The following is a 24,657-nucleotide window of genomic DNA, read 5'->3' on the forward strand; positions in this document are numbered from 1 at the left end:
TGAGACCATGGGGACCCATGAGACACACACACACACACACACACACACACACACACACACACACACGGCTTCCTAGGGCTGCTGTAAATTACCACACACTTCATGGCTTAAAACAACAGATACCTCTCGTCTCTCAGTCTGGAGGCAGTGGTCGGAAATCAGGTGTGGGCAGGGCTGGCTCCTTCTGGAGGCTTCTTCCCAGGCCTCCCTCCCAGCCTGGTGGGTGGGGACAATTTCTGGCCTGCGGGCCTCTCACTCCACTCTCCGCCTCCGTTTTCACAGAGCCTCCCCTGTGGGTGTGTGCATCCTGTCTCGCTTTCCTTTCTTTCTTTTTCTTTTTCTTTTTTAGGGCCGCACTGGCAGCATGTGGAGGTTCCCAGGCTAGGGGCTGAATCAGAGCTGCAGCTGCAGCTGCCGGCCTACACCACAGCCACAGCAATGCCAGATCTGAGCTGTGCCTGAGACCTACACCACAGCTCTCACGGCAACGCCGGATCCTTAACCCACTGAGAGAGGCCAGGGATCCAACCTGCTTCCTCATGGATCCTAGTCAGATTCATTTCCACTGCGCCACAGTGGGAACGCCCAGAAACTTTTCATAATAAAATATTTGGAAAGAAAAGAATGAGGCATGTTTTTTTCCCCCAGAACAGACTTGAGAACCTTGCCGGGACTGAAAAAAAGCTGACTTACCTCCTTGGGGTTTCTTTGGTGGGTGGGCACTGCCACCCTTAACACTGGTCCCTTCAGGACACCAGGCGATCCCACCACATGCCACAGCGCTGCTCTGAACATTAGAGTAGGTTCCCTTATTCAGAGCAGGCACAGCTTTCTGGTAGAATTGTATAGCACAAGACCTTCTGGAACCTTCCTTCCAAGCTTCTTCCACTATCAGATCAGCAAAAATGATTCAACCTGTTGTCTCTGGGTGTTTGCCCTCTCCTCCTGCTCATAACCTGCGTTCCCTTTAGCCATTCCCCTTGTTTTGTTCTGAGGCTGCAGTTAAGGGGTAGCTGTTGTGGGGGAGGGGGACCCAGAGGCACCGCTAGCTCCCATGAGCTGGTCCCCTAATGCAGCCCACACTGGGCCATGACAGTAGTTACTCTACGAGAATAACGGGATATTTATCTGTCCATCAGATGCCCACCTTGGAGCATGGTATGAAATATGAAAAATTAGGCTCGGGTGTAATGTATGCGACTGTCTATACGGAGTCTCTCACGGACGCCTGAGAAAAGGAAATGCAGAATTAAAAAGTTGCCTGGCTTCCAGAGTGTCTTCGGCGGCTTAAGAGTGGTTGCTGTTATCATCATCCCCGTCATGACCGTTAACAATGAATGAAAACATCTCACGCAGGTGCACAGGTTATGCAGCGTGTTACGGTTGCAAAGCCCTTTGCGCTCCTCACCTCCAGCGCTGCTCGCCGCCCCCTGGGAGCAAGGCAGCTGAGATGCAGAAACTGAGACCTGGCAGGTGGCAGTGACAAGCTCCTGCCAAGGTAAGTTCAGACCTGGCCCCCCGACTTTCCGATGAATCAGGGAGGACCAGGACCCCCCTCCCTCTTTTCCTGTCTGCTTTTCTTTCCCCAGCTCCCAGGCCTCACCGCCTCGCCTCTGCTTTTTCCCACGCCCCACCTGCTCCACTTTTCCTCAGGAAAGCCTGATTGGATAGCCTGAGTCATGTGCTCATCTGATAGCCAATCAATGGCGGGAGGCTTGGCTCTACTTACCAATGGCCTCTCTCCCTCTAACCTATATTGCGTGGGGGAAAGGCCCTCTCGCAGCAGGAACCAGCTCTTTTGTCTCCGCACCCCACTCCACCCAGCCCTCAGGAAGGAAGAGGCCTCCAGAAACCTTCCTCACCAAGGACCCAGACCCAGAAATGCCTGACTTCTGCAGCCCTGCCCCCTAAGCTGCAGGTGGGAAGCTGGAACCCCATGTGGCCTCCACATTTCCTGCCCCTTCCTGTGATCAGGCCCCAGGCCCCCTCCCCTGCTCAGGCCCCCATTCGCCCGCACCAAGAGCTGCCCAGGTGCACCCCCTCCTCACTCTCTTCAGCCCTGGACTTGACTCCCAGGGCCGTCCAGCCCCACTTTGATTCTTCTTTCCCCCAACCCCCCCCCCCCCCCCGCTCAAGGTGCCCAGACCCCAGCAGGCCTTGTGACAGGCTGTCCCAGGCCTGGTTTTGATGGTAAGTGACCTCAGAAATACTGGGAGTTCCCAAAGGTTCTACAGAGTTGGAACAGGGCTGGCTTGAATCACCAGAACACCTGCTCCACTAAATCCCAACGAGGCTGAAGTTCCATGTGTGGGGCTGAGAGCTCTGCCAGTGCCAGGGTCCAGGCTGCTGAGATGAGCTGGGGCATGAATGGGAGGGAGGCCTAAGAAGATGGGATAAACCCAGGGCAGGATTCAGAGGAGAGGTGTGTGTGGACGGACACCAAGGGCGTGGATGTTGAATTCCTGTGAACTCAGCAGGGTCTAATGGGGCCTGGACGCGGTTGGGGGCTGGTGTCGAGTGCCGTGGCCCCGCCATTCCCGCCTGAGGTGGTGAGGAAACCCCGTATATCCTCCGCCACGTCTCTTCTGACTCAGGGTTTTAGGAATGGAGTTTGGAGTCTGATCAATTGAAGGTGAATCCCATCTTTGCCCCTAAAAAGTTGTGTGACTTTTGGGCAGCTGAGTCCCTCTCTCTGAGCCCAGTTTGCTCCTCTCTCAATGCGGCCGGATCACCCCCACCTGGCTGTGTTGCCTGAAGGAATGAGTGAAGCATCACCTGCGGAGTGGGTGGGGACTCCGCCTCTGACGTCTCTGTTCCCGCTGAAGAGAATCATTTCCCTCCACGTGGCGCAGGGAGGGTGCTCGAGCCACGATTTTCCGGGGGGGAGGTATGATGTCAGAAGTGACGTGGGCTGAAAGATTTTCCTTGTTTTTTTTTTTTCTTTTTAGAGCCGCATTTTCGCAAAGGGAAGTTCCTATGGGCTAGAGCTTGAATGGGAGCTTCGGCTGAGGTCTACACCACAGCCATGGCAACACCAGCTCCTTAACCCACTGAGTGCGGCCAGGGATCGAACCTGCATCCTCATGGATGCTAGTCGGGTTCTTAACTCCCTGAGCCACCACAGGAACTCCCTAGAAGATTTTCTAATGCATACCCTTGGCGCCACCCCAGAACCTTGGGGGTCAGGAGGGTCTAGGAGAAGCCCTTGGGGAATATTTGAGGGCCCTTTGCGAGCAGGGAGCCCCCTCCGAGAGACTGCTGTGCACGGGTTATCAGGAGGATCACAAAGCTGTTTATTTTCCCACTTATGATAAAAGACGGATGCAAGGTGCCTTGACCTAACAGCCTCTGCTTTACCAAGGGGGTCTCTGTTTCCACAGAACTGTGACCGACCTTTAAAGCATTCCCCAAGGCACCGCGACATGCTGCTTCTGGGCAGAGTGGATCATACCTTTGGCAGCCGTGTCCTTAGAACTGGACATAACAAAATCTGATTGGCAAAAAAAAAAAAAAAGTGCCAAATGTCAAATTTCATACCATCAAGGCAAGAACTGGTCTCCTCTTGGCATTTGGATTACCTGCCCCCTGAAAAAAAAAATGCCTTTTTTTTCCCCCTTGATCTTTAGCAATAATGCCAAGCTCACAGGCAGGAAAAAAAGGGAGCAAAATTTAACCTCTGCCTTAAAAAAAATAAGCAAGATTTTCAACTGAACAGTGAAGTAACTGGACTCATTTTTGAAACATCAAAATACATCAGATGGACGTATTCATCTGGCCCAGCTTAATACATGTCAGCCTAATGCTACAAACAAGTACATACAATCAAGATATGTCTGGGTGGTTGGTACAAACAGGGATAGGGTGTTGTCGTTTTAGCAATGACTTGGCCTGGAGGCACCGACGTGGCTGCTCCGTGGACTGGCCCTCAGAACCAGTACTCAGAGACGAAGATGTGGACGTTGACAACATTCCGATGGGACACCACACCCCCGACCACGTAGTTCATCTCCAGCTTCAGGACCGCATGAAATGGGCCCACAATGGGCCGCACCTGGCGCACGACACCTGGGGAGAGAGCAGAAGGTGTTCTGGAAGTTAGCAGGGACCCCGGCAATGGGGAGAGGCTAGTGACGTCCCCTCCAGGGATTTCAGATCAAGTCCCACCAGAGCCAGAAGCTGGGGTCTCCTACATAGCGTCTCCATCCATGGTCACCCCTGGGCTTTGCTACCACCTCCAGGGGCAAGGGGACAGTTGGCTCCCTATGACATTCCCACCGTGTGCCACTCGGACTGTGAAGGAATCTGCATGGGGTGGGCTTTGGCGTCGGGTGGCTTAGGGTCAGTGCCAGCTCCCGTTCTCTCGGAGCCCAGGTTTCCTCTTCTGCCATCATCTACTTGACCAAGGATTTGAATTCTTTTTTTTTTTTTTAAGGCCGCACCTGCGGCATATGGAAGTTCCCAGGCTAGGGGTCGAATGGGAGCCACAATCACAGCAACACTGGATCCAAGCCTCATCTGCAACATACACCACAGTTTGGGGCAATGCTGGATCCTCACCCCACTGAGCGAGGTCAGGGACCAGCCCACATCCTCACAGATACTGTGTCAGGTTCTTAACCTGCTGAGCCGTAATAGGAACTCCCTGACCAAGGATTTAAGAGTCTCAATAAAGGGCCTGGCATGGAGCAGGTGCTCAGTGGACCCCTGTCCCTCCCTCCTATCCACTGTGCCCAGTCCTGCCCTCGGGAAGAACAGAGGCAGGTGTGAGCCCCTCCCTCAGTGCCTCATAGTGAGGGTGGGCACTGGGGTCCTGGAGACCTTTTATCGGAATAGAAATGTCCCCATTCCCTGTGGGACACGCTCCTGGATCTCTCGCTCACCACACCTTTTTCCACTGAAGGCTGATAGCAAGCTCCCTGTTCCGTGTTCATGGTAACAGGTAAGCCAGAGGGGCTTGGGTCCAGCCAGAGCAGCAGAGATGGGTCAGGACAATCAGAAGGAGGGCAGGTGGCAGAGGGGAGACAGGTGTCCATTCTGGGGAAGCAGGAACCCACTGTGTGAGGCTGCTGGGGGAGTTCTGCCTGGTGCAGGGTAGGGACAGGCAAAGGCCATGATCCGTGGCCTCCCCTGCCGACTCAGAGAGCACAGGGCAGACGAGCTCGGCTTGGTCAGGGTGGAAGAGGAGCAGCCCCAGGCATTCTGCCGAGGAGCAGGGGAGAGGGTTGGGTGCTAAGAGGGGATTCCGTGACTCTCCCCAAACCTGGGCCTGGTAGCTCCATGTCTCCAGGCCGGACCCTGGTGGCACCTCCTGCCTATGCAGGCCACTCAGAGGCTCACAGAGAGAACGCTTCTGCGCTCGGAGACAAGACAGAGGAGGCCAGGGCGAGTGCTACTGTCCTGGACTTGAACAGACGCCGCCCTTCCTGGGCCTTGGGTTCCTCAGCGAGCCGCTGATGCCACGTGAGCCTGTGCTTTTCTGCTCTGCTCCGTCCAGAGACCCCAGCACAGCGTCTGCCCAGGTGAGAGCTCCAGATGTGCGGGTGACCCCCCCCCACCAGACAGTGGGCTCAGCTCTCCACCCTCTGGGCATTTGCACTCCTCCCCGGGCCCCAGGCACTGTTCCCGTGATACAGAGAAGATGCACAGGATCCTGCTTTCAAAGCCGGTGGCCGGTCTAGGTGGGCATGTCCTCTGACAGAAGTTGGCATGTTGTCCAGCAGGGGCGAGGATGAAGGTGAGGAAGGCTGAGGGAGTCAGGAAGGCTTCCTGGAGGAGGTGCCCTATCCCGCAGATCCCCAGCGCCTGGCACAGAGCAGATGCCACCCGCAGCTGTTGACAGTTAGGAAAGGTCCCACCTCCATCGCACCCACTGTGATATTAGGACTTCCCCCAAGTCAGGGGGCACAGGCGTGCTGGGACGGTCAGCTCTCTGCTCGTCCCGTACGTCAATGTCCTTGGCCGATTTTAAGACACCAACATGATGTCCCGGAAGGCGGGGTTGGGCAGTGCCTGGTCCCCACACGCCACTGCCAGGATTCCTGCAAAGAATGCCCTGGAGCCTGCTGTTCCTCAACCACGTGCTGAGAAAGCACCACTGACGGTTTGCTGCGTCCAGTTGCTGACTGCAGGCAGCTTTCTCAGCAGCCCCGCCGCAAACCCAAGGACGTGCAACAGGCGGCAGGGTCAGGCCTTTGGTGCCCGATCCACGTGCAGTGCCAGGGGAGACTGAAGGGTCCTGAAGGCCCCTTGCACCAGTGGCAGGTCCCTGGTCAGGGCCACCAAGTTCACGCTCAGAGGGGGAACTTGGGTGCGCCACCCCTCTCTCACTCCCTGGGCTTCTGTTTCAAAACCAAAGTGCCCAGCCCCCGGGTGGAATTCCAGGCTATTCTAAGCAAACAAGGGCTTTAGCTGTGATGGGGAGATAAGCACAGGCTTCTGTGGGCTGTCAGCACCCTTTCTCTGCCCCTGCCGGGCGATGACATGGCAGCTTTGTCCTGCCGGAACGCCCACAAACATCTTCAGCTCCTGCAGTTGTCACCACCCTCGGTTTGTCCGTGGCCCCTGGTGACCGGCCGCTCCTGCTTGCTCCTCCCCAGGGGCAGGCTGGGCCGGGGTTGGCGTGGCCCCCATAGGAGCACCATCCAAGGGGCAGGGCTCCCACCAGCGTCACCCCTTCCTGTCCCCAGGCCTGAGACGAACACTGGAGCCCACTGGCCTCAGTGGCCTGGGTCACATCCCAGGGGCAGTGCTCCGAGGGGCTCAGGGGACCTGAAGAAAAGAGGTGAGAGGCTGGGGGAGCCCACGATCTATTTTAGGACAGAGGCGCAGCGGGGGGGGGCACATTTCTGCAAGCTACGGTCAGATTATATATTTCTATATATTATTATTACATCAAATATCATATAATTAATGATATCTGACTATACAGTATTACTATAAATACAAAATATACATCATAGCCATGTGATATAAAACTGTAAACAGACATTTAAAATAGATAAAAATCTAAGTTATGTATAAATATGATCATAAATCAAACCGGTTATTTCTTCTATATTTGTATACACTTTTGCATATATGTATATATTTTATAGAGCGGTTTGTAGAATATGCAAATGTTATAGATGTATGCATACATATGTATTATATATGTAAATATGTAATGCTGATATGTGTAAATACAGGTTTACATAGTAGCATTTAAATGCTTATATATGTAAGTATTACACATGTGAATATGTCTGTAAGTTATATTAACATGTACAGGTGTGTACTACCAATTTATAAAGTGTGAATTTACAAAATATTATAAAATAATTATATCACGCACAGACACATTTAAATACAGATGCCTGGCTGCATGTGGGAAGCTTGATATCATCAACAGTTCAGCCCCACAGGAGTTTCTGGGCCCACCTCTGTGTGCCAGGCACTGGGCTAAGGAAATAACAGAGAGAAAATGATGAGTTATGCTCGGGGGGCTCAGCCTGAGGATGGCAAGGAAGCGTGCTGATGCAGTGAACTGGGCTCCAGGACGGGGCCACATTCTAGCTGGACGCTGGCGCTCGAAGCTCTGCAGGACACCCGGTCTGAGTCCACCTGACCGGAGTCAGTCATGTGCCCCCCAGGGAGCTACTTAACCTTTCCAAGTCTCCACCCCTCGTCTGTGAAACAAGGATTCAAAATAACAACCTCCAGGAGGTCCCTGGTGGCCTGGCGGGGAAGGACTCAGCGTGACCATGGCTGTGGCTGGGGTTTGATCCCTGGCCCGGAAACTTCCACATGCTGCGGGCAGGGTCAGAAACAAACATGTCAGCCTTCAGAATCAGAAACAAAACCAGCCCAAGGCCATCCTGCTTCTCCTCCAGCAGAAACGACCGCTGGAGATGGATAACCTTCCCGCGTTCAGTGAGATCTGACTTTCAGTGAAAGCGTGGCTGACGCCGTGCGTGACTGAAAACGGAGCAAGGGTTGAGTATTTTTACTGGACTGACTTAAAATCTTATGAGACAGGAAAGCTCGGAATGTGTAGAAAACCTCCTTAAATATGCCGTGTTGGGGGCCCTTCCCAGGGTCTGTTTTGTTTTTTTTTTTTGTCTTTTTGCCATTTCTTGGGCCGCTCCCACGGCATATGGAGGTTCCCAGGCTAGGGGTCGAATCGGAGCTGTAGCCACGGGGCCTATGCCCACAGCCGCAGCAACGCTGGATCTGAGCCGCATCGGCGACCTACGCTGCAGCTCACGGCAACACTGGATCCTTAACCCACTGAGCAAGGCCAGGGATCAAACCCGAAACCTCATGGTTCCTAGTCTGATTCGTTAACCACTGCGCCACGACAGGAACTCCAGTCTGGTTTTTTTTTTGTTGTTGTTGTTGTTGCTATTTCTTGGGCCGCTCCCGCTGCATATGGAGGTTCCCAGGCTAGGGGTTGAATCGGAGCTGTAGCCACCGGCCTACGCCAGAGCCACAGCAACGCGGGATCCGATCCGAGTCTGCAACCTACACCACAGCTCACAGCAACGCCGGATCGTTAACCCACTGAGCAAGGGCAGGGACCGAACCCACAACCTCATGGTTCCTAGTCGGATTCGTTAACCACTGCGCCACGACGGGAACTCCCAGTCTGGTTTTTAAGATGGCTAAAACCCAGAACTCCAAGCAGTCGGCCGGCTCTTCCGATTGCACACAGCTCGCAGACAAAGAAAACGCTGAAGGCGGGAAGGGCTGCTTTAGGGAAAAAGGGCGTTGAGAAGGGGCAGGGGAGGCGGGAGGCTGAATTTCAGAGGTGGGCAGGTCCCCCTCTGGGCCTGGATTTTCTCAGGACCTTTGCATCTAACAAGAAAAATGACTAAGGTGGAAGCAACAGGCGTGCGGCCAGGGTTAACCAAGACATCCCAGGTGTGTGCCCAGCAGGTGCTCAGGGAATGTGCCTCCCTTCCCGGCCCCCCAGAATCAGCGCCCCTGTCCCTCTCCTCTGACCTGAGGTCCACACTGCATCTCCAACTCCACCCACACCCCTCGTCAGCCCGGGGCTCCCTTCCAGGCCACACCCATTCAGTGCCTTGACCTCAACTCCTCCATCCTCGCTGGGAGCTCTGATTTGGGTGAACCTGCTCTCTTCTTCCCCGGTTAGTTCAGGCTTGAGTCCTCACCTCCACTGAACCTAGACTTTCTCCTGAGCTGACTTCTTTCTTCACAAATTTCCTGCCTATCCATCCAACGACCCACCCAACCACACACCCATCCACCCATCATCCATCCATCCTTCCATCCACCCATCATCCACCCATCATCCATCCATCATCCATCCACCCATCCATCATCCATCCATCATCCATCCATCATCCATCCATCACCCATCCATCCATCCATCATCCATCCACCCATCCATCATCCATCCACCCATCCATCATCCATCCATCCATCATCCATCCATCACCCATCCACCCATCCATCCACCCATCCATCATCCACCCATCATCCATCCATCATCCATCCATCATCCATCCATCACCCATCCATCATCCATCCATCATCCACCCATCATCCATCCATCACCCATCCATCATCCATCCATCATCCACCCATCATCCATCCATCACCCATCCATCATCCATCCATCATCCACCCATCATCCATCCATCACCCATCCACCCATCCATCACCCATCCATCACCCATCTATCATCCATCCATCATCCATCCATCACCCATCCATCCATCCATCATCCATCCACCCATCCATCATCCATCCATCATCCATCCATCACCCATCCATCATCCATCCATCATCCATCCATCATCCATCCATTACCCATCCATCATCCATCCATCATCCATCCATCACCCATCCATCATCCATCCATCACCCATCCATCATCCATCCATCATCCATCCATCACCCATCCATCACCCATCCACCCATCCATCATCCATCCATCACCCATCCATCCATCCATCATCCATCCACCCATCCATCACCCATCCATCACCCATCCATCACCCATCCATCACCCATCCATCATCCATCCATCACCCATCCATCCATCCATCATCCATCCACCCATCCATCATCCATCCATCATCCATCCATCACCCATCCATCATCCATCCATCATCCATCCATCACCCATCCACCCATCCATCATCCATCCATCACCCATCCATCCATCCATCATCCATCCACCCATCCATCATCCATCCATCATCCATCCATCACCCATCCATCCATCCATCATCCATCCACCCATCCATCATCCATCCATCACCCATCCATCATCCATCCATCACCCATCCATCACCCATCCACCCATCCATCATCCACCCATCATCCATCCATCACCCATCCTTCCACCCAACCATCTACCATCCATCCATCCATCCATCCATCCTAAGGAGACCATTCTGCATGGAGGAGGTTTAAGGGGGATTCCACAGAGAAGCTGACTTTAAATTATATTTCAAAAACTAAGTAGGAGCTAAGGAGGCAGCTAGGACACGTGCAAAGTGCAAAGGTTCAGGCCAATCTGGAAACAGTGTAAATCTTGGGGAAAGGCAGGCCGATGAGGCCGAGAAGGTGGGAAAGGACTTCTCCAGGGACCCCACACCTTGTCAGGCTCCCAGAATTGGGGATCCCAGTCCGCAGCCTCCTGGCTTCCTCCCCACCACCGATTCTAGACCAGTGTTCTTTCAGAACCACCAGCAAGCTTCCGTGCAGGGAAACATGAGAGGGAGAAGAGAAACCCTCGCTGTCCATATGTGGCACCACAAATACTAGAAACTGGACCTCCTCCAGGGGCCCAGTTCCATCATCCCTTGATTCTACAGACGTGAACTTGGCATCTGCTATGTGCCAGGCACTGGGGACCAGCTAGACCGCCTCTTTCTCCTTTTTAAAGCTATGCCTGCTGCATGCAGAAGTTCCCAGGCCAGGGATCAAACCTGTGCCACAGCAGCAACAATGCTGGGTCCTTAACCCCTAGGCCACAGGGAACTCCCTAGACTGCCTCTTTCATGAAGCCTCTGCGGCCCTACTCTGTGTCACTTGGTACGTGGTACCCTTGGTTGTACCACTGCATCTCCCTACGGCAGGGAACCTTAGGCCGGCTCCCCCTTCAGGGGCAGAATCTGCATTGTGTTCACCTCTGTCCCACTGTTCCCAGCAGCGAGCCGAGGGCAAGACACCTCAGCAGCACCATGACAATTATTGAGTGCGATGCAGGCAGAGGAAGAAAGGAGAGAGAGAGAAGAGGGAGAGAGGCAGGAAGGGACATACGTCCTCAGAAGCCCACAATCTAGGAAGGAAGACAAGGCTTTGTCCTAAAGGGAAGGGGCCCCTTGAAGGTCCCTGGCGGGAGCAGCTTTATGCAGAAGGACGTCCTGCAGCAAAACGCAGCACAAAGGGAGAGGGGCGTTTCCCTTGCGCCCGCCTAGTTTACCTCCCCAGCTTTCAAGAGCCCCAGGAGGGGAAAAAAAAAAAAGGGCCATGATGCTGAATTCAGCTGTGTTAATCTTCCAAGCCCTCATCCTGGCATTTCTGCTCCGGGTCTCAGACACTGCTGGTATTCCGCGGCGTGTCTGTGCCTCTTAAAGATATAATTAAGCCTTTTTTTTTCCTTTGAAAAATGTAGGTCCCCTCGGGCACTTCACCTTCATGTCTTGACTCTGCTTTGTAAATTGCAGCCCATGTGCCGGGGAGGCAGGGGCCTGAACACAGAGCACGGGAGGCCCCGCGAGAGCCCTCCGTCCCCTCGTGGGGGTCTGGGGCTTGGATTCTGGGCCCCTGACGCCAGTCCCCAGCTTTTGATGTTGGAGGAGGAAGATCAGCTGTGGGTGTGAGCGCATGCGTCGTCTATGTCTGCCGTGCGACCCTGCTGTTAAAGAGACCTGGAGTCACGGCGTGGGCTCCTCTGCTGGCTCCTCACCGACCAGCCGTGCGACCTTGTGCACATCACCGTCCTTCTGACGTTCAGCCTCCGACGGACGTCGCGATCCCGTGATTCTAAATGACCAGGTGTCATGGCGTGAGCAGCGTTGTCAAGGAGCAGCGTAACAAAAAGATGATCCAGAGACGGCACACCGCCTCATGCCCGGGGAAATTAACCGTGCTCTTCCAAAGGCAGAGATTAAGCGAGTTAGAAAAGCCAGGGGTGGGTGAGAAAGCTACAGGTCATTTGTCTTCCTGGTCATCGCAGTCTTCCCACGGCCATGTGCGGCCAGAGGCCAACGGCACTGTCTTTCCTGGTCCCTCTTGTGTCTCTGGTTCTTGGGCCATAGCAGGTCCTCGGTCCTACTGTGTACCTGACACACAGAAGGCGCTCAAGCAACAGTTGCTGAGTGAACGAATGAACTAAAGCTCAAAGCATGAAGCGCAAGGTATAAAGCTGAAAATTATCACCCAGAAATGCAGGCGCTGGGAAGGGATGGACAACAGCCAAAGGTCATGGGGCGTCCAGGTGCTGACCACGTGGGAGGAGAAGGGGGACCCATGAGAGCCAGGCCGCACTGTCTGGCCCTGGCGGCCCCCACACAGAGCCAGGCGCGAGAGGCGGGGTCACGTGTGGGCCTGTGGGGATAAGGTGCTGGAACAGAGAACCTGGGAGCTCAGAGGAGGCCCACGAGGTCTCGCCAGACACTAATGTGGTGGAAAGCAGCAAAGCATCACCCGGATCCCACTCAATTTTCCTTGCTAGAGTAGTGAGCTCTGCAGGCTAGATTATAAGCACAGACCAGGAGTTACCGCCGAGGCGCAGTGGGTTAAGAATCTGACTGCGGTGGCTCAGGTCGCTGTGGAGACCCCAGTAGGATCCCTGGCCTGGCGCAGTGGGTTAGAGAATCCAGCTTTGCTGCAGCTGTGGCTCAGATTCAATCTCTGGGCCAGGAACTTCCATATGCCGTGGGTGTGGCCAAAAAAAAAAAAAAAATTGGCATAGACCAAAGGCAAAGAGGAACCACCAAGAATACAGAGAAAGGCTGCCCGTGCTTCTCAAGCAAAGTCCTGGTGTTACTGATGGGCTGGGAAGAGTCCACAGCTGGGTAGAGCATGGAACTTAATGGGCCCCACGTGCCCACTGCGCCCTCCGTCTGCCCGGCCTCCTCTGGAGGGAAGGTGAGTGCCTGCCTTTCACTGTGGAGCAGAACGAGGCTCCGGAGGCAGCATGTCCCAGTCCCTGCAGCTCCTGGGCTGGGCGTGGCTTCCACCCGGAGGGGACTGACCCTGAGCCCAGCCCTCTCCATCCCAGTGTGACGTGTCTGGGGAAACTCCCAGAACGTACTGCCCGTGGCTGAGTCATCGAGGGGACCACAACAGCAGAAGGGAAGCGCAGGCTCATCACCTCAGTAACTGGCGGTGAAGGAAAGGGATTTCTGAAAGCCCTTCTTCTCCTCTTGCCCTGAAAAAACACCAGGCAGGAGCTCGAGGGAAAGGGGGCAGGTGTCTGGACTACTTCAAATACCAAGTGCAGAACCCGGCAGAACGCAGCCTGATTTCTTCATTACGACACATGCGCTCCCCCGCGGGTGCCCCCTGAGCCACACCAGACAGTGTGAACGGGACAGCTGCCGGTACCTAAGCATCACCCCGGTGCCACCTCTCCCTTGGGGAGGAACGTGGAAAGAAACGTCAGCTCTGCACAGGCCTTTCCCACGCCTCCCTCACGCGATAATGACATGCCCACAGCGCCTCGTCAGTCCCAGGCCCACTGCTGTCTCCTTCCCCCTCGTCTCAGCCCCCCGCCACGGGGCCTCGTCCCCCAGGTCCCTGGAGGGGCAAAGGAGGCTGTGGCGGGGAGCTGAGTTCTCCAGGTCAGGGACCAGCAAGCAGCACAGCATCTCCCTGACCCAGATTCTGGCCACTGCCCCTTCCGCCAGGCTGGCCAGGGGAAGAGAGGCCTGGGCGGTTGTCTGGGAGGGGGCTGCCCTCTGATGCACCTGCTTTTGCCAAGGTGGCTGACAATGTGACAGGAAGGGTGAGAAATCCTTTCCTCTTCCTGTGTGTCCTCCTGCCCCGACGGGCGCACTCACCCACCTGCTGGGGTCCCACCCCCTGCCCCCACCTCCCTAGCCACTCACATCTCTCCAGATGCCCCCAGATGGGCAACTGGACCCCCCATCCTCGTCCCCCAAACCTACTGCCCTTCTCCCAGGCCCCCAGTCCGGTGCTTGGAGTCCAAGGCCACGGGCAACCAGCCTCCTGCTCCACCCCTGCCAAGGCTGACTCACTCCACTGCTCCACCCGCAACCCCACCTGCCTCAGTTCCGGCCTGTCTTTCCACCTGAACGCTCCCAACACCTTCGTCCTCACCCCAGGCCCCCCTCCCACCCTGGCCGGAGCCAGCCCCCTAGAAGCAAGTCCCCTGGGGGTCACCTAGTGGTGCCGCCTGGAACTCTTCTCGCCCAGGAGGTGAGGCACACCTTGATGAGGCCCTGCCCCCCGTCCAGGCTGATTTCTCAGCACTGCCCCTGCTCCAGCCCCGCCGAACCCCTCGAAGGCCCCCCAAGATGAGCCGAGACCACGGGAGGGCAGGATGGGCACGGGTGTGGGCAGCCTGGCCTGATTGAGGACGGAAGACCCGAAACGGCTCTCCAGGCTCCGAGCCGCGCTCCCCACCCCCCAGAGGCCATGGGGCTGAGGGATTAAGAGGCTGGATCGCGGCTGATCTCCGCAGGGCAGCCTGGGCGCCCCGAGCCCTCCGCGGAGCTGCGTGTGCGCTGGGGTTACAGACAGTGAGCGGCGCTGGGTCCTCCCGAGGCCCTGGCCCCCAGGGAAGGCAGACAGACACAGACGACAGCAGAGGTGCTTTGGTACGGCCAAGGGAAGCGCCCCCCCGTCGCCCCCAGACCTGGCGCAGGGCCTGGGGATGCTTCACCAAGGACTTGACCTGGAGCTGACTTTGGACTGTTTGGGGTTTTCCTTGTTTGCTTGGTTTGGGGTGTTTTGTTTGTTTGTTTCTTGGTTTTTAGGGCAGCGCCCACAGCATATAGAGGTTCCCAGGCTAGGGGTTGAACTGGAGCTGCAGCTGCCGGCCTACACTGCTGACATGGCAATGCAGGATCTGAGCTGCGTCTGCAGCCTACACCACGGCTCACTACAACACCGGGTCCTTAACCCACTGAGAGAGGCCGGGGATGGAACACATGTCCTCATGGATACTAGTTGGGTTCTTAACCCACCGAGCCACAGCAGGAACTCCTGGCGCTGGACTTTGAAGGACGAGGTGGCCGGGAACAGACAGCGGGGAGGGGCTCACGTGGAGGGTTTCTGCTGTTTCCCAGGTGGGCGAGAATTCAGGGGGGCGGGGGGGCCAGCGGCCAGATGGCCCGAGGCACTGAGACCCCTTCCAGGAGCGAAGGGGTCACTGTGGGATCTCAGACGGAGGGGACACGCTGAGGTGTGGTGAGAACTGTCACTTTTTCTCCCTTCCTCCCTAGGAGATGCTACGAATGAGCCAATTCAGGACAGAGGGGGCTTCCTGCTGGTGGGGCCACAGCATGAAACCCCCAAGCTTCAATTCCCTTGGCCCCCAGCCAGGGCCCCACAGAGGTTCTTCCAGCACGGGATCCTCAGAGCCAGAAGCACCAACCAGCCTGCGACTGAACATTCATTATGCACCGACTCTATGGACGGGTTCACTGCCAGGGCTGCAGAGAAATGCCAGGCCTGGGAAGACCTGAGGAGGAGGACTCGGTCTACCCAAGGTCACACAGGAAGGTCACGGTGGCAGAAACCCCACAGCGCGCGCACGCCTCCGCCATGTCCCGTGAGCCTGGTTCCCCCTCGGGGCCTCCGTCTCCTCACCTGAAAATGGGACCACCACCACCTCTCCGAGGAACAAGCGACACGGCACATTTTGACAGCGTGCGGGGAGGGTGCCTGGCGCGCAGCAAGGGCCCAGGAAGGTTTGCTGTCAAGATGGCTGTGACAACAGGGACCGATACCTGGGCTTCCCAGCCGCAGACACAGATGGAACATCCCTGGCTGAGTCTATCAGAAACACGGCCACCAAGGCCAAAGGACGTGCCCTTCGTGACGATGGCTGATGGGGGGTGCCTGGGTCCTCTGTGACTTGACGGTCGTCAGGTGAGGCCGTCAGAAGATTTGCATCATCGTCAGCCTGTTTTTTTCTAATTTTGCACGACATGCCTCTACTGCTGTTTGGCTAACACACTTCATTTTCTTAAAAAAAAAAAAATAATTTATGAACGTGCCGGTGATACCAAAGGCTTTTCAAAAGGTGCCTAAGAGCAGCGGTAAGAGTCACAAATCATTCTGGACACAGACGATCCCCAGGAGAACCTTGGGAGATGCTGAGAGGCTGCTCTGGGCTCACTTTAACCCCTTGGTGACTCTGGAAGGAGCAGGAGAGCATGATCCTGCAGCCTGCTGGGCGCTGGGCCTGGGCCACCTCCTGGTGGGTGGTATGTGCGCATAAGTGTGTGTGCAAGAAAGAAAGACGAACATGCTGACGGCCTGGGGCGTGGCACAAGTGAACCCCTTGTAGGCTCTTTCGATACTTTTTTTTTTTTTTTTGTCTTTTCAGGGCCAAACCCACTGCATATGGAGGTTCCCAGGCTAGGGGTTGAATTGGAGCTACAGCTGCTGGGCTACACCACAGCCACAGCAACATCAGATCTGAGCTGCATCTGCGACATACACCACAGCTCACGGCAATGCCAGATCCTTATCCCACCGAGCAAGGCCAGGGATCGACCTGTGTCCTCGTGGATACTAATTGGGTTTGTGACCCACTGAGCCATGATGGGAACTGCCCCCTTGTAGGTTCTTGACTCTGGGAATTCACAATCCATAGAAGAAAAGTCCGGCAGAAACTCACAAAGCCGTGACCACCACAACCTTCCCACTGGCCCGAGCCCCTCTCTGCTCCCACCCAGGGCAGGTCTCTGGAAGGGGTTCCCCAGCACTGCCTCCAGAGTTCCCGCTCAGGTGTGTCTCTCTTTGACCCCACCCCACTGAGACGGCCTTGTCAAGGTCACCATCAGCCAGGGCGACACAGATCTGAATCCTGGGTGCTCCTCTGACAGGACTCTCACCATTGCTGACACGGCCCACCGCCCCGCCCCCTGGAAAGCCGCCTTCTCCGGGCTGGTCTCCTCTCTCCTCTGTCCACACACAGTTCCTTGGTGAGCTTGTCTGGTCTCGGGGTTCCAACCACCATCCACACACGAATGCCTCCCAGACTCATTAGTCTACCCCACGTGGCCACAGGGCTCCACCAAGCCCCTCAATCTTACTGTCATCTTCTGACCTCCTCAAAGCTGCCACGTCACAGCTTCCCTGTCTCACCTGAAGACAACCCCAGTTTCTTTGATCTTCAGGTCAAAACCCATGGGGTTACCCTTGCCTCTGTGCCTAACCTGGTACCAGCGCCCAATGGTGTTGGAATCTGTCTGCGGCTCACCCCACCAGCTGGGGTCACGTCGTCAAAGCCACCATCGGCAGGATCCCGCCTGCATCCCTGGGCTAGCCTGCAGCGCCTCCCTGCGCCCAGCCACACCCCAGCGCACAGAGGGCGCGTTTTCAAGAAGGGTCGTCTCGCGCCTTGTCTCCAGACCCTCATGCGGATCCCATCTCACTCGGCAGAAAAGCCAGAGCCATTTCGGCGGCCTCCAGACCCTGCCTCGTCAGCCACTGCCTCACACCTCTGCTCCAGCCCAGTGGCCTCCTGGCTGCAATTTCAAATACACCAGACTTGCCTCTGCCTCGGGGCCTTTGCACGTGCTGTTTCCTCTGCCTGAAGCTCTGGGTGCCAATCTCCGCATGGTTCGTTTCCTCAGCTCCTCGGGTCTTAAACAAACTGCTCCTCCCCAGACCCTGCCACCCACTCTGCCCTCTGCCTGGCACTCATGGTGTAGAGATGCTTGTTTCTTGTCTGCTCCTATCTTCTGAAATAAAACACATCTGAGGTGTGGATTCATGTCTGTCACTCTCGGTCACTGTCATCCCCTAGAGCTGGGCCTGCCCCCATACAGGCCTGAAAGGTTCGTGCGGGGAGGGTGCCTGGCGCGCAGCAAGGGCCCAGGAAGGTTTGCTGTCAAGATGGCTGTGACAACGGGGACCGATACCTGGGCTTCCCAGCCGCAGACACAGATGGAACATCCCTGGGGGCGCAAAGGAAGGCGCTCCACATGCTGCCCGTAGGGGGCCTGGAGGGCAAGGGAAAGGAGGTGATGGCTGACTTGGGCTTTGAGGGATGCATAGGAGCTTACCAAGAGGAGAAGCAGGTGAGTACCATAGCTAAAGTCTGGGAGGAGAGAGGGGCCATGACAGGGCTGGGGTCTGGGACGTGGGCTGGTGTGGCTGGAGTCAGTGGAGGGGACAGGAAGGGCTAAGGGTGCTGGACGCTGGGAAAGAGCTAAGCAGGCTGAGGACGTCTCTCCAGCCCACGGGCAGCAGGTCTGGACAGGAAAGGTGGGGTTCAAAACCTGGCAAAGCCAGCAGCAACCGCTCTGGGGGTGGGAGGTGGGGAGCAGAGGGTCCCTGGCTTCTGGCTTCAGGAACCAAGTGGCTAGGGCATCTTTCACATGATCGGGGCACACTGCTAAAGAGGGGGTGCTCTGCCAGGCTCAGGGGTGCTCATAGGACCACACGGCTGAGCGAAGACCTCAGGAGGCGGGGCCCGCAGGTGTAGGAAGCATCCCACGTCACACAGGGGTCTGGGGTCAGGAGCTGGGAGGTGTCCGGCGCGGCTTCCTGTGGTCCCTGAGTGGGGGACTCACAAGCAGTGGACCCCTCTGAGCCCACAGGGTCCTGCCCAAGCCAGGGGGCTGCCTGGGGGCGACCTCTGAGAGTTTCCGCGTCCGGGAAACTGGGCAACGAAACCCCTCCTTACTGAGTCTCGGAGGGGGCATAGCTGTGAGTCAGGACGGCGCTGGGCCTAACCAGACCCCATGTCTGCTCCTGGGGTCCCAGCAGGGAGCACGAAAAGTGCCAGTGTTTGTCCCCCTCTTGTCCCCGTCTCCGCTCTCAGAGGGAACCCCACCTGCCCTCAGCCTCCCTCTGATGCACGGCCAGCCTCCAGGTGAAGTCGGCTGAGGCTGTCCTGCGTTGTCACCTGGGAAACGACTTGGCTGCTGGCCAGGGTGTGGCCCCGGGTGACAGGGCTGTGCCTCCCAGAGAAGAGAAAGCGCCTAATCCCCGGGATTTGCCGTGGAAGCCAGGACAGGACCCATCACTCACCACTGGCAGGGACGGCCTCGCTGTTGTTTTTAGGTGGAATTTCTGAATCTCATTCGTAATGTGTACTGATCCCGGGCCAAGCTTTCCGAATCAGGCTGCCGGATGGGGTCAGCAGCGCGTGTTTAACCCCTTCAGCAGTAACGATTTCAAAGAAGTGATCTGGGCCCTGCTACCTGGAACAATTGATGGTGACTTGAAGCCATATGGCTGGGCAAGCAAACTCTCCACTTTGTCTGAGGCCTCGCCTGACCAGGGCAGAGGTACAGCTAGGTTGGTATCTTCACTAGCAAGCTCTTGCATCTGGGCTGCCATGTCCAGTGGAGTAGGTTGTGCACTGTACACAGAAAAGGCTGTGTGCATGCCCATGGGGTGGTGCAGTGCACAACACTTTCAACTGTACACGGCAGCCCTTCTCTCTCTCCTGCTGAGACATTAACAGGGACAGAGCCGACCACTGACAAACAAGCACTTTCCACTGCAGGAACTCAGCAGGAGGCCAGGGAAGCTAGGAGGCAGCTTCTTGGAGGCAGCGTCTGTGGCTTGGGTGTAAATTTGTTCCCCGGCACCCAGCACAGGGCTTGGCTTGGGGTAGGAACCCAGGACATTCTTGTTGAATATTCGTCATATTCAGGATAACTCAAGGATGACAGAACATGGGAGGCGTGGCCTCCACTATTCTGCTTCAGGGTGGGCCTGACCCGTCAACCCAAGCCCTGAGCTCCCAGGTAGCTGGAACCACTCTAGGGAAAACTGTCCTGGCATCGTCCCATGTGCCTCCCTCTGGCCCGCTGCCCTGTCCTCTAGGGGGGCTCTGAGCTCTCGCCAGCCGTCCAGCTCCAAACAGCTTCCTCTCACTGGCACCTTTATCCCCCGAACAACCTACCCAGTCACATCAAAACGCCTGCGACTTCTCCCGCTGCTCATACTCCCACAAGGCAAATATTATTAGAACCATTTTGCTGAGAAGAAAACCAAGGCCCAGAGAGGTCATGGGACCTGCCTGAGGTCACACAGCTAGAATCAGAGAAGCAAGAATCAAGCCCAGAATGCAGGACCCCGAGTTCAGGGCTCCATCTGTGGCAACAGACCCTACGGGGTTGGCCCTACAAGGGTCACGCCGGCCGTCGGTATTTTCCGACCTTGACGAGAAATAGAGCGCGACTTCAAGAGGTCAATGTTTGGGCTTCCCTTTCGGAGGGGCTGTGAGGCCTTGTTAGGAGGGTGGTTACACGTAGAGCCCCTGTGTGTCTTCAGCACAGACACGTCACACTGGGGAAGGGACTGGGTCCCATTAATACTGACTTCCTGCACACCTACTATGTGCCGGGCACCGCTAGGCGCTTGCACGTAGTCGCTTCATCTAATGACAAGAGTGGCGTCTGTAATGAGGGCCTGTCCCTCCTCAACCTACCACAGGTGGCCACCTCGACGGTCAGCCGGACCATGTCATTCATTCAGATTCACTGGGAGCAGGGCTGGCGGCCGGGGTGCCTGGCCCGGGGCTGAGGGCAGGAGCCCCTGCGCTTCTCAGGGGACCTAGCGGAGGACGAGGAGCGCAGGGGACAACCCACGGCGGGCATGACATCCTGCACACCTGCTTGCAAACTGCGGCGCTGACTCCCTGCCTAAGGGCCCCGGGGCCAGCCCTTGAGGTTTTTCTTATGGAAACTGATGCCAGTCCAGGAGGGGCCACCCTGCGAGGCTGCGTGAGAGCCTGTGTGACACTGTGAAGGGTGAGTGGACAACACGGGGATGCTGGGTGGCTCGTCCACTCCCGAGCAAAACTGAGCAAAATCTCTAGACCTTGTCCACGGGTCCAGGGTGGCCCCAGCCTGGGAACACGAAGCCAGGTCTTGATGCCACAGGGTTGTCCCTTTCTCCCAGCCAGCGAGGCAGAAACATCTCAGAAGTCAAACCCTGTGTGTGTACACACTGGTCCCTACCCCCCTCACACCCACACAGCCTGCAACACCCTGCTTATACGTTCACTCCCACCTAAACTCACACACACACACCTGCACTCAGCCCCCGGCCCCCCAGACCCGCATGCGCACCAAGTCAGACCCGACCAGAAACAAGCTGTGAAGGGGAGTGGGGTCAGAATCTCTTTTCAAATGTGCAGGTTATACTTAAAGCACATTTCCAGCCAGAGAGGGTACTGCCCAGCCTACAACAACCTGCCTAAATCACAGGCAATCCCAGTGTCTGCCTGAAGGCAACGTGGCCCGGCTTTGGTTGCACAGCCCTCCCCCGAGGCCCCAGGCGCCCCACCAGTTCCTGTCTGCAGAAGAGGGACCGGGCAGAAGCCCCTGGGCAGGAGCTAGTCGGCAGTTCTGCAGGGGAAGGGCCATCGGGGAGCCTCCAGGACCCTGTCCCCTCTCTAGCAGGGTGGTGGTGTGAACCTCACATCTTTTTTCTTTTTTTGGGGGGGGCGGGGTGCACCTGCAGCATAGGGAAGTTCCCAGGCTACGGGTAGAATCAGAGCTATAGCTGCCGGCCTACACCACTGTCACAGCAGCACAGGATCCAAGACGCATCTGCAACCTACACCGCAGCCTGTGGCAACGCCGGAACCTTAAACCACCGAGCGAGGCCAGCATCAAACCCGCATCTTCATGGAGACTATGTTGGGTTCTTAACCCGCTGAGCCACAACAGAAACTCTGTGAACCCCACCTCTTAACTACAGACTTGAGGGGATTCTGAGTCCCAAAGAGGTGGCCCAAGCCCAAGCCCCCATGGCCAGGAACACTGCAAGGGCTTAAAAGGAGATGCTTCATTATGTATCCTCTCAGACTAAGACATGGACCCAATGGCTGCTGGTGTAGACGCCAGCTGGTGTAGACCAGAGAAAAATGGAGACAGATGGCCTGGGTCTAACTCCCATCCTCAAACCCTCCCGGGCTGGGAGAACCTGGGCAGCAACTAAGTACCTCTGGCCTCAGTCTTGTCATCTACTAAGTGGGGACAACCACCACCTCATGGTGCCAGAGGGACCTTGAAACACCACCATGGGCACTGCCAGCCCCCCAGGAGCATCTGGGGGGCCACAGGAGAATGTCCATGGAGTCCCGGGGGTACAGACACCCCCATCCCCTGCTCTCTCCCTCCCTGGTGCATTCTGGATGTTCTGGAGGCACTAAACTGGGTGCCCGCCCCCTCCCGCCTCTCATCACACAGCCCCTGGGCCAGGAATGCCGTTTTGCGCGGTCGCTCCCCTTTGGCCATCAAGACCCAACATAAATGGGTCTCCCCAGACTGCTCCATGTGTCCCGCCAGGCTGCCTCTGCTCTGCACGTCCAGCACCTCCCATGTGGTATCAGAACGGTCTGGTCGGGCATCCTTCTCCCCCTCTGGGCTGGGAGGTCCCCGAGCGTGTGAACTGTGTACCCCCCACTGACAGCCTCTCCAGAGCCAACCCACGGCCTGGCCGCAGGGGGCCTCAGGGTGTGTCTTGGATTGAAGGGACAGTTAGGTGACAGGATGACAGTCTTGGCAAGGCCTCCAGGTGCACGAGACTGGTGGGAACCAGCAGAGAGCGGTGGGGAGTGCAGCAAGAGCCAGGGAATGCTGGGGGTGTGTGTGTGTGTGTGTGTGTGGTCACTGGAGATGAAAACTAACCTGCATTTGGTCCCTGGGGCGGGTCAGTGAGGACTGTGACAAGATGCCAAACCCCAGGACTCTGGGAGGTCACAGTTGAGATTTGTCGACCTGCGCCGGCATTGAAGGTGAAGAACGAGCAAGACTTGAGCCGAGCTCCGTGATTCGAATAGGAGCAGCGGTCTCGAAGCTTCAAAGCCACCCTTTTAGGAGGAAGGACGCCCCTTCAGGTCTCTGTGGTCAAGAGGAGAGGTTCAAAATGCCACCACGCCAAGGAAAGGAACAGGGCCCTGGCATATCCGTCTCGGAGATTCTTATCCTGGCCGCCTCCTCCATGCAGCCTGCCTCGATTTGCCCAGGTACAGGCAACCCGGGCTGTGCACCCACAGTACCTCTCATGGTGCTGTCTTGTCACTCTCTGGTGACTGCCAGCCTCCCTAGAGGCAGAGGGGCCTCCTCTTCACTCAGCACATAGTAGGTGGTCCATAAGCACGGTGGTGGAGCCAGTGACCCGGTTTGTCCAAGTGCCCTCCAGGCCTGCTGGCCCCTTGACCTCCGAGCAGCCCTCGGGCAGCCCTGAGCCTGGTCACAGAGCTTGGTCACAACGGAGGGAGCCTTCTTATTATTCCTTAAGGACCTTCTCCGCTAAATGGAACAGAAGCGGGGAGGGACAGTGCGTTTCGGGACCTGGGGGCAGCTCAGGGAAACTCTCTGTTTCTGAAATGATCACTCATGTCTGAGTGAAACCCACGTGAAACACAGATGGATGTACTTCCTTCCAGGAGCTGAGGCCGCAACACAGGGACTCGCGTCACAGTTTAAGCGAAGGGACTGGCGGAAACTCCCGAGGCCCAAAGCTCATACCGGGGGTCCCTTAACAGGGATTTATTTCTGTTTCGATGCTCCTACTGGTTTTCATAAAATAGAGGCTTCCTGTTAATTACGCAAAGACTGAAAAACAAAACTGGTAGGGGAGGAAAAATGAGGAAAGCCCGCACTTTCTTTCAATCTCCTTTTGGGCTGGGGAGCTCACAGTTTTAGAGCTGTTCTTATTTTTATTAGCAGTATTGCTGTCACTTTTAACAGCCACACCTGCTGTATGTGGACATTCCGCAGGCCAGGGACTGGATCTGAGCCTCAGCAGCTGTAGCAACAAATCCTTTAACCCACTGCGCCAGGCCAGGGATCCATCCTGCTCCTTTGCAGCAACCTCAGCTGCTGCAGTTGTGCTCTTAACTCACTGTGCCACAGTGGGAACTCCTAACTATTACTGTTATTAAGAGGGGACATCCATTGATACAGTTGAATTCTACGAATCTCAACTCACATGCCAGGGGCCTGGCGTGGCTGATTCCTCTCGGAAACCAGAGAGCCGGGATGCGGAGCCAGGAGAGGCCAGGGCGGAATGGCCATTCCATCACCTGTGGGGGGTCCTGTCCTGCCAGGGAGTGTCCAGGCTTCGGAGGGCTGTTTTCCCATTGAGCTTCCACGAGCTGGGGCGCTGGCGTCTTTTCCGCTAGGCCTTCAGTACGGACTTGATGGCGCGTGTACCGGATGTCAACCCCTGGCGGCAGCTCAAAGTCCTCGCTGCCCAGACCTCACGCTCCATGGGGCTAATGCGACAACACTCCCAGCATGTCCACAATCTCACGAAACATGTCGTGTGACAGGAAGAGCTGACTTGCAAATAACTGCTACCCTACTGCCACGTACCACACTGGCCAAGGATCAGGCTCACAGAATCGACCAGAGGGTCTAAAAAGCAAGCTAACTGAGGGCTGTCTAGTACCTATTGGCTTCGGGCAAGGTTTGTTTTTTTTTTTAGGGCTGCACCCATGGCATCTGGAACTTCCCAGGCTAGGGG

The 24,657-nt window shown here is 56.4% G+C and overlaps 1 protein-coding gene across 1 annotated transcript in view; it reads right to left on the reverse strand.

Annotated features, from left to right (window-relative positions):
• Positions 1-3,272: 3,272 nt before the first annotated feature.
• Positions 3,273-24,657, reverse strand: part of FBLN1 (fibulin 1) — an 88,874-nt gene continuing 67,489 nt past the window's right edge. The window contains exon 17 of the mRNA XM_003125955.7: positions 3,273-4,065. Coding sequence (XP_003126003.3) covers positions 3,926-4,065 — 140 coding nt within the window. The 3' untranslated portion in view covers positions 3,273-3,925. The remainder of the gene's footprint in view (positions 4,066-24,657) is intronic.

The sequence above is a fragment of the Sus scrofa genome, chromosome 5 (genome assembly GCF_054392235.1).
Source record: "Sus scrofa isolate SSC_HxYL_T2T_F1_AM1 chromosome 5, Sscrofa_HxYL_maternal_Yorkshire_Landrace_v2.0, whole genome shotgun sequence".
Taxonomy (NCBI): Eukaryota; Metazoa; Chordata; class Mammalia; order Artiodactyla; family Suidae; genus Sus; species Sus scrofa.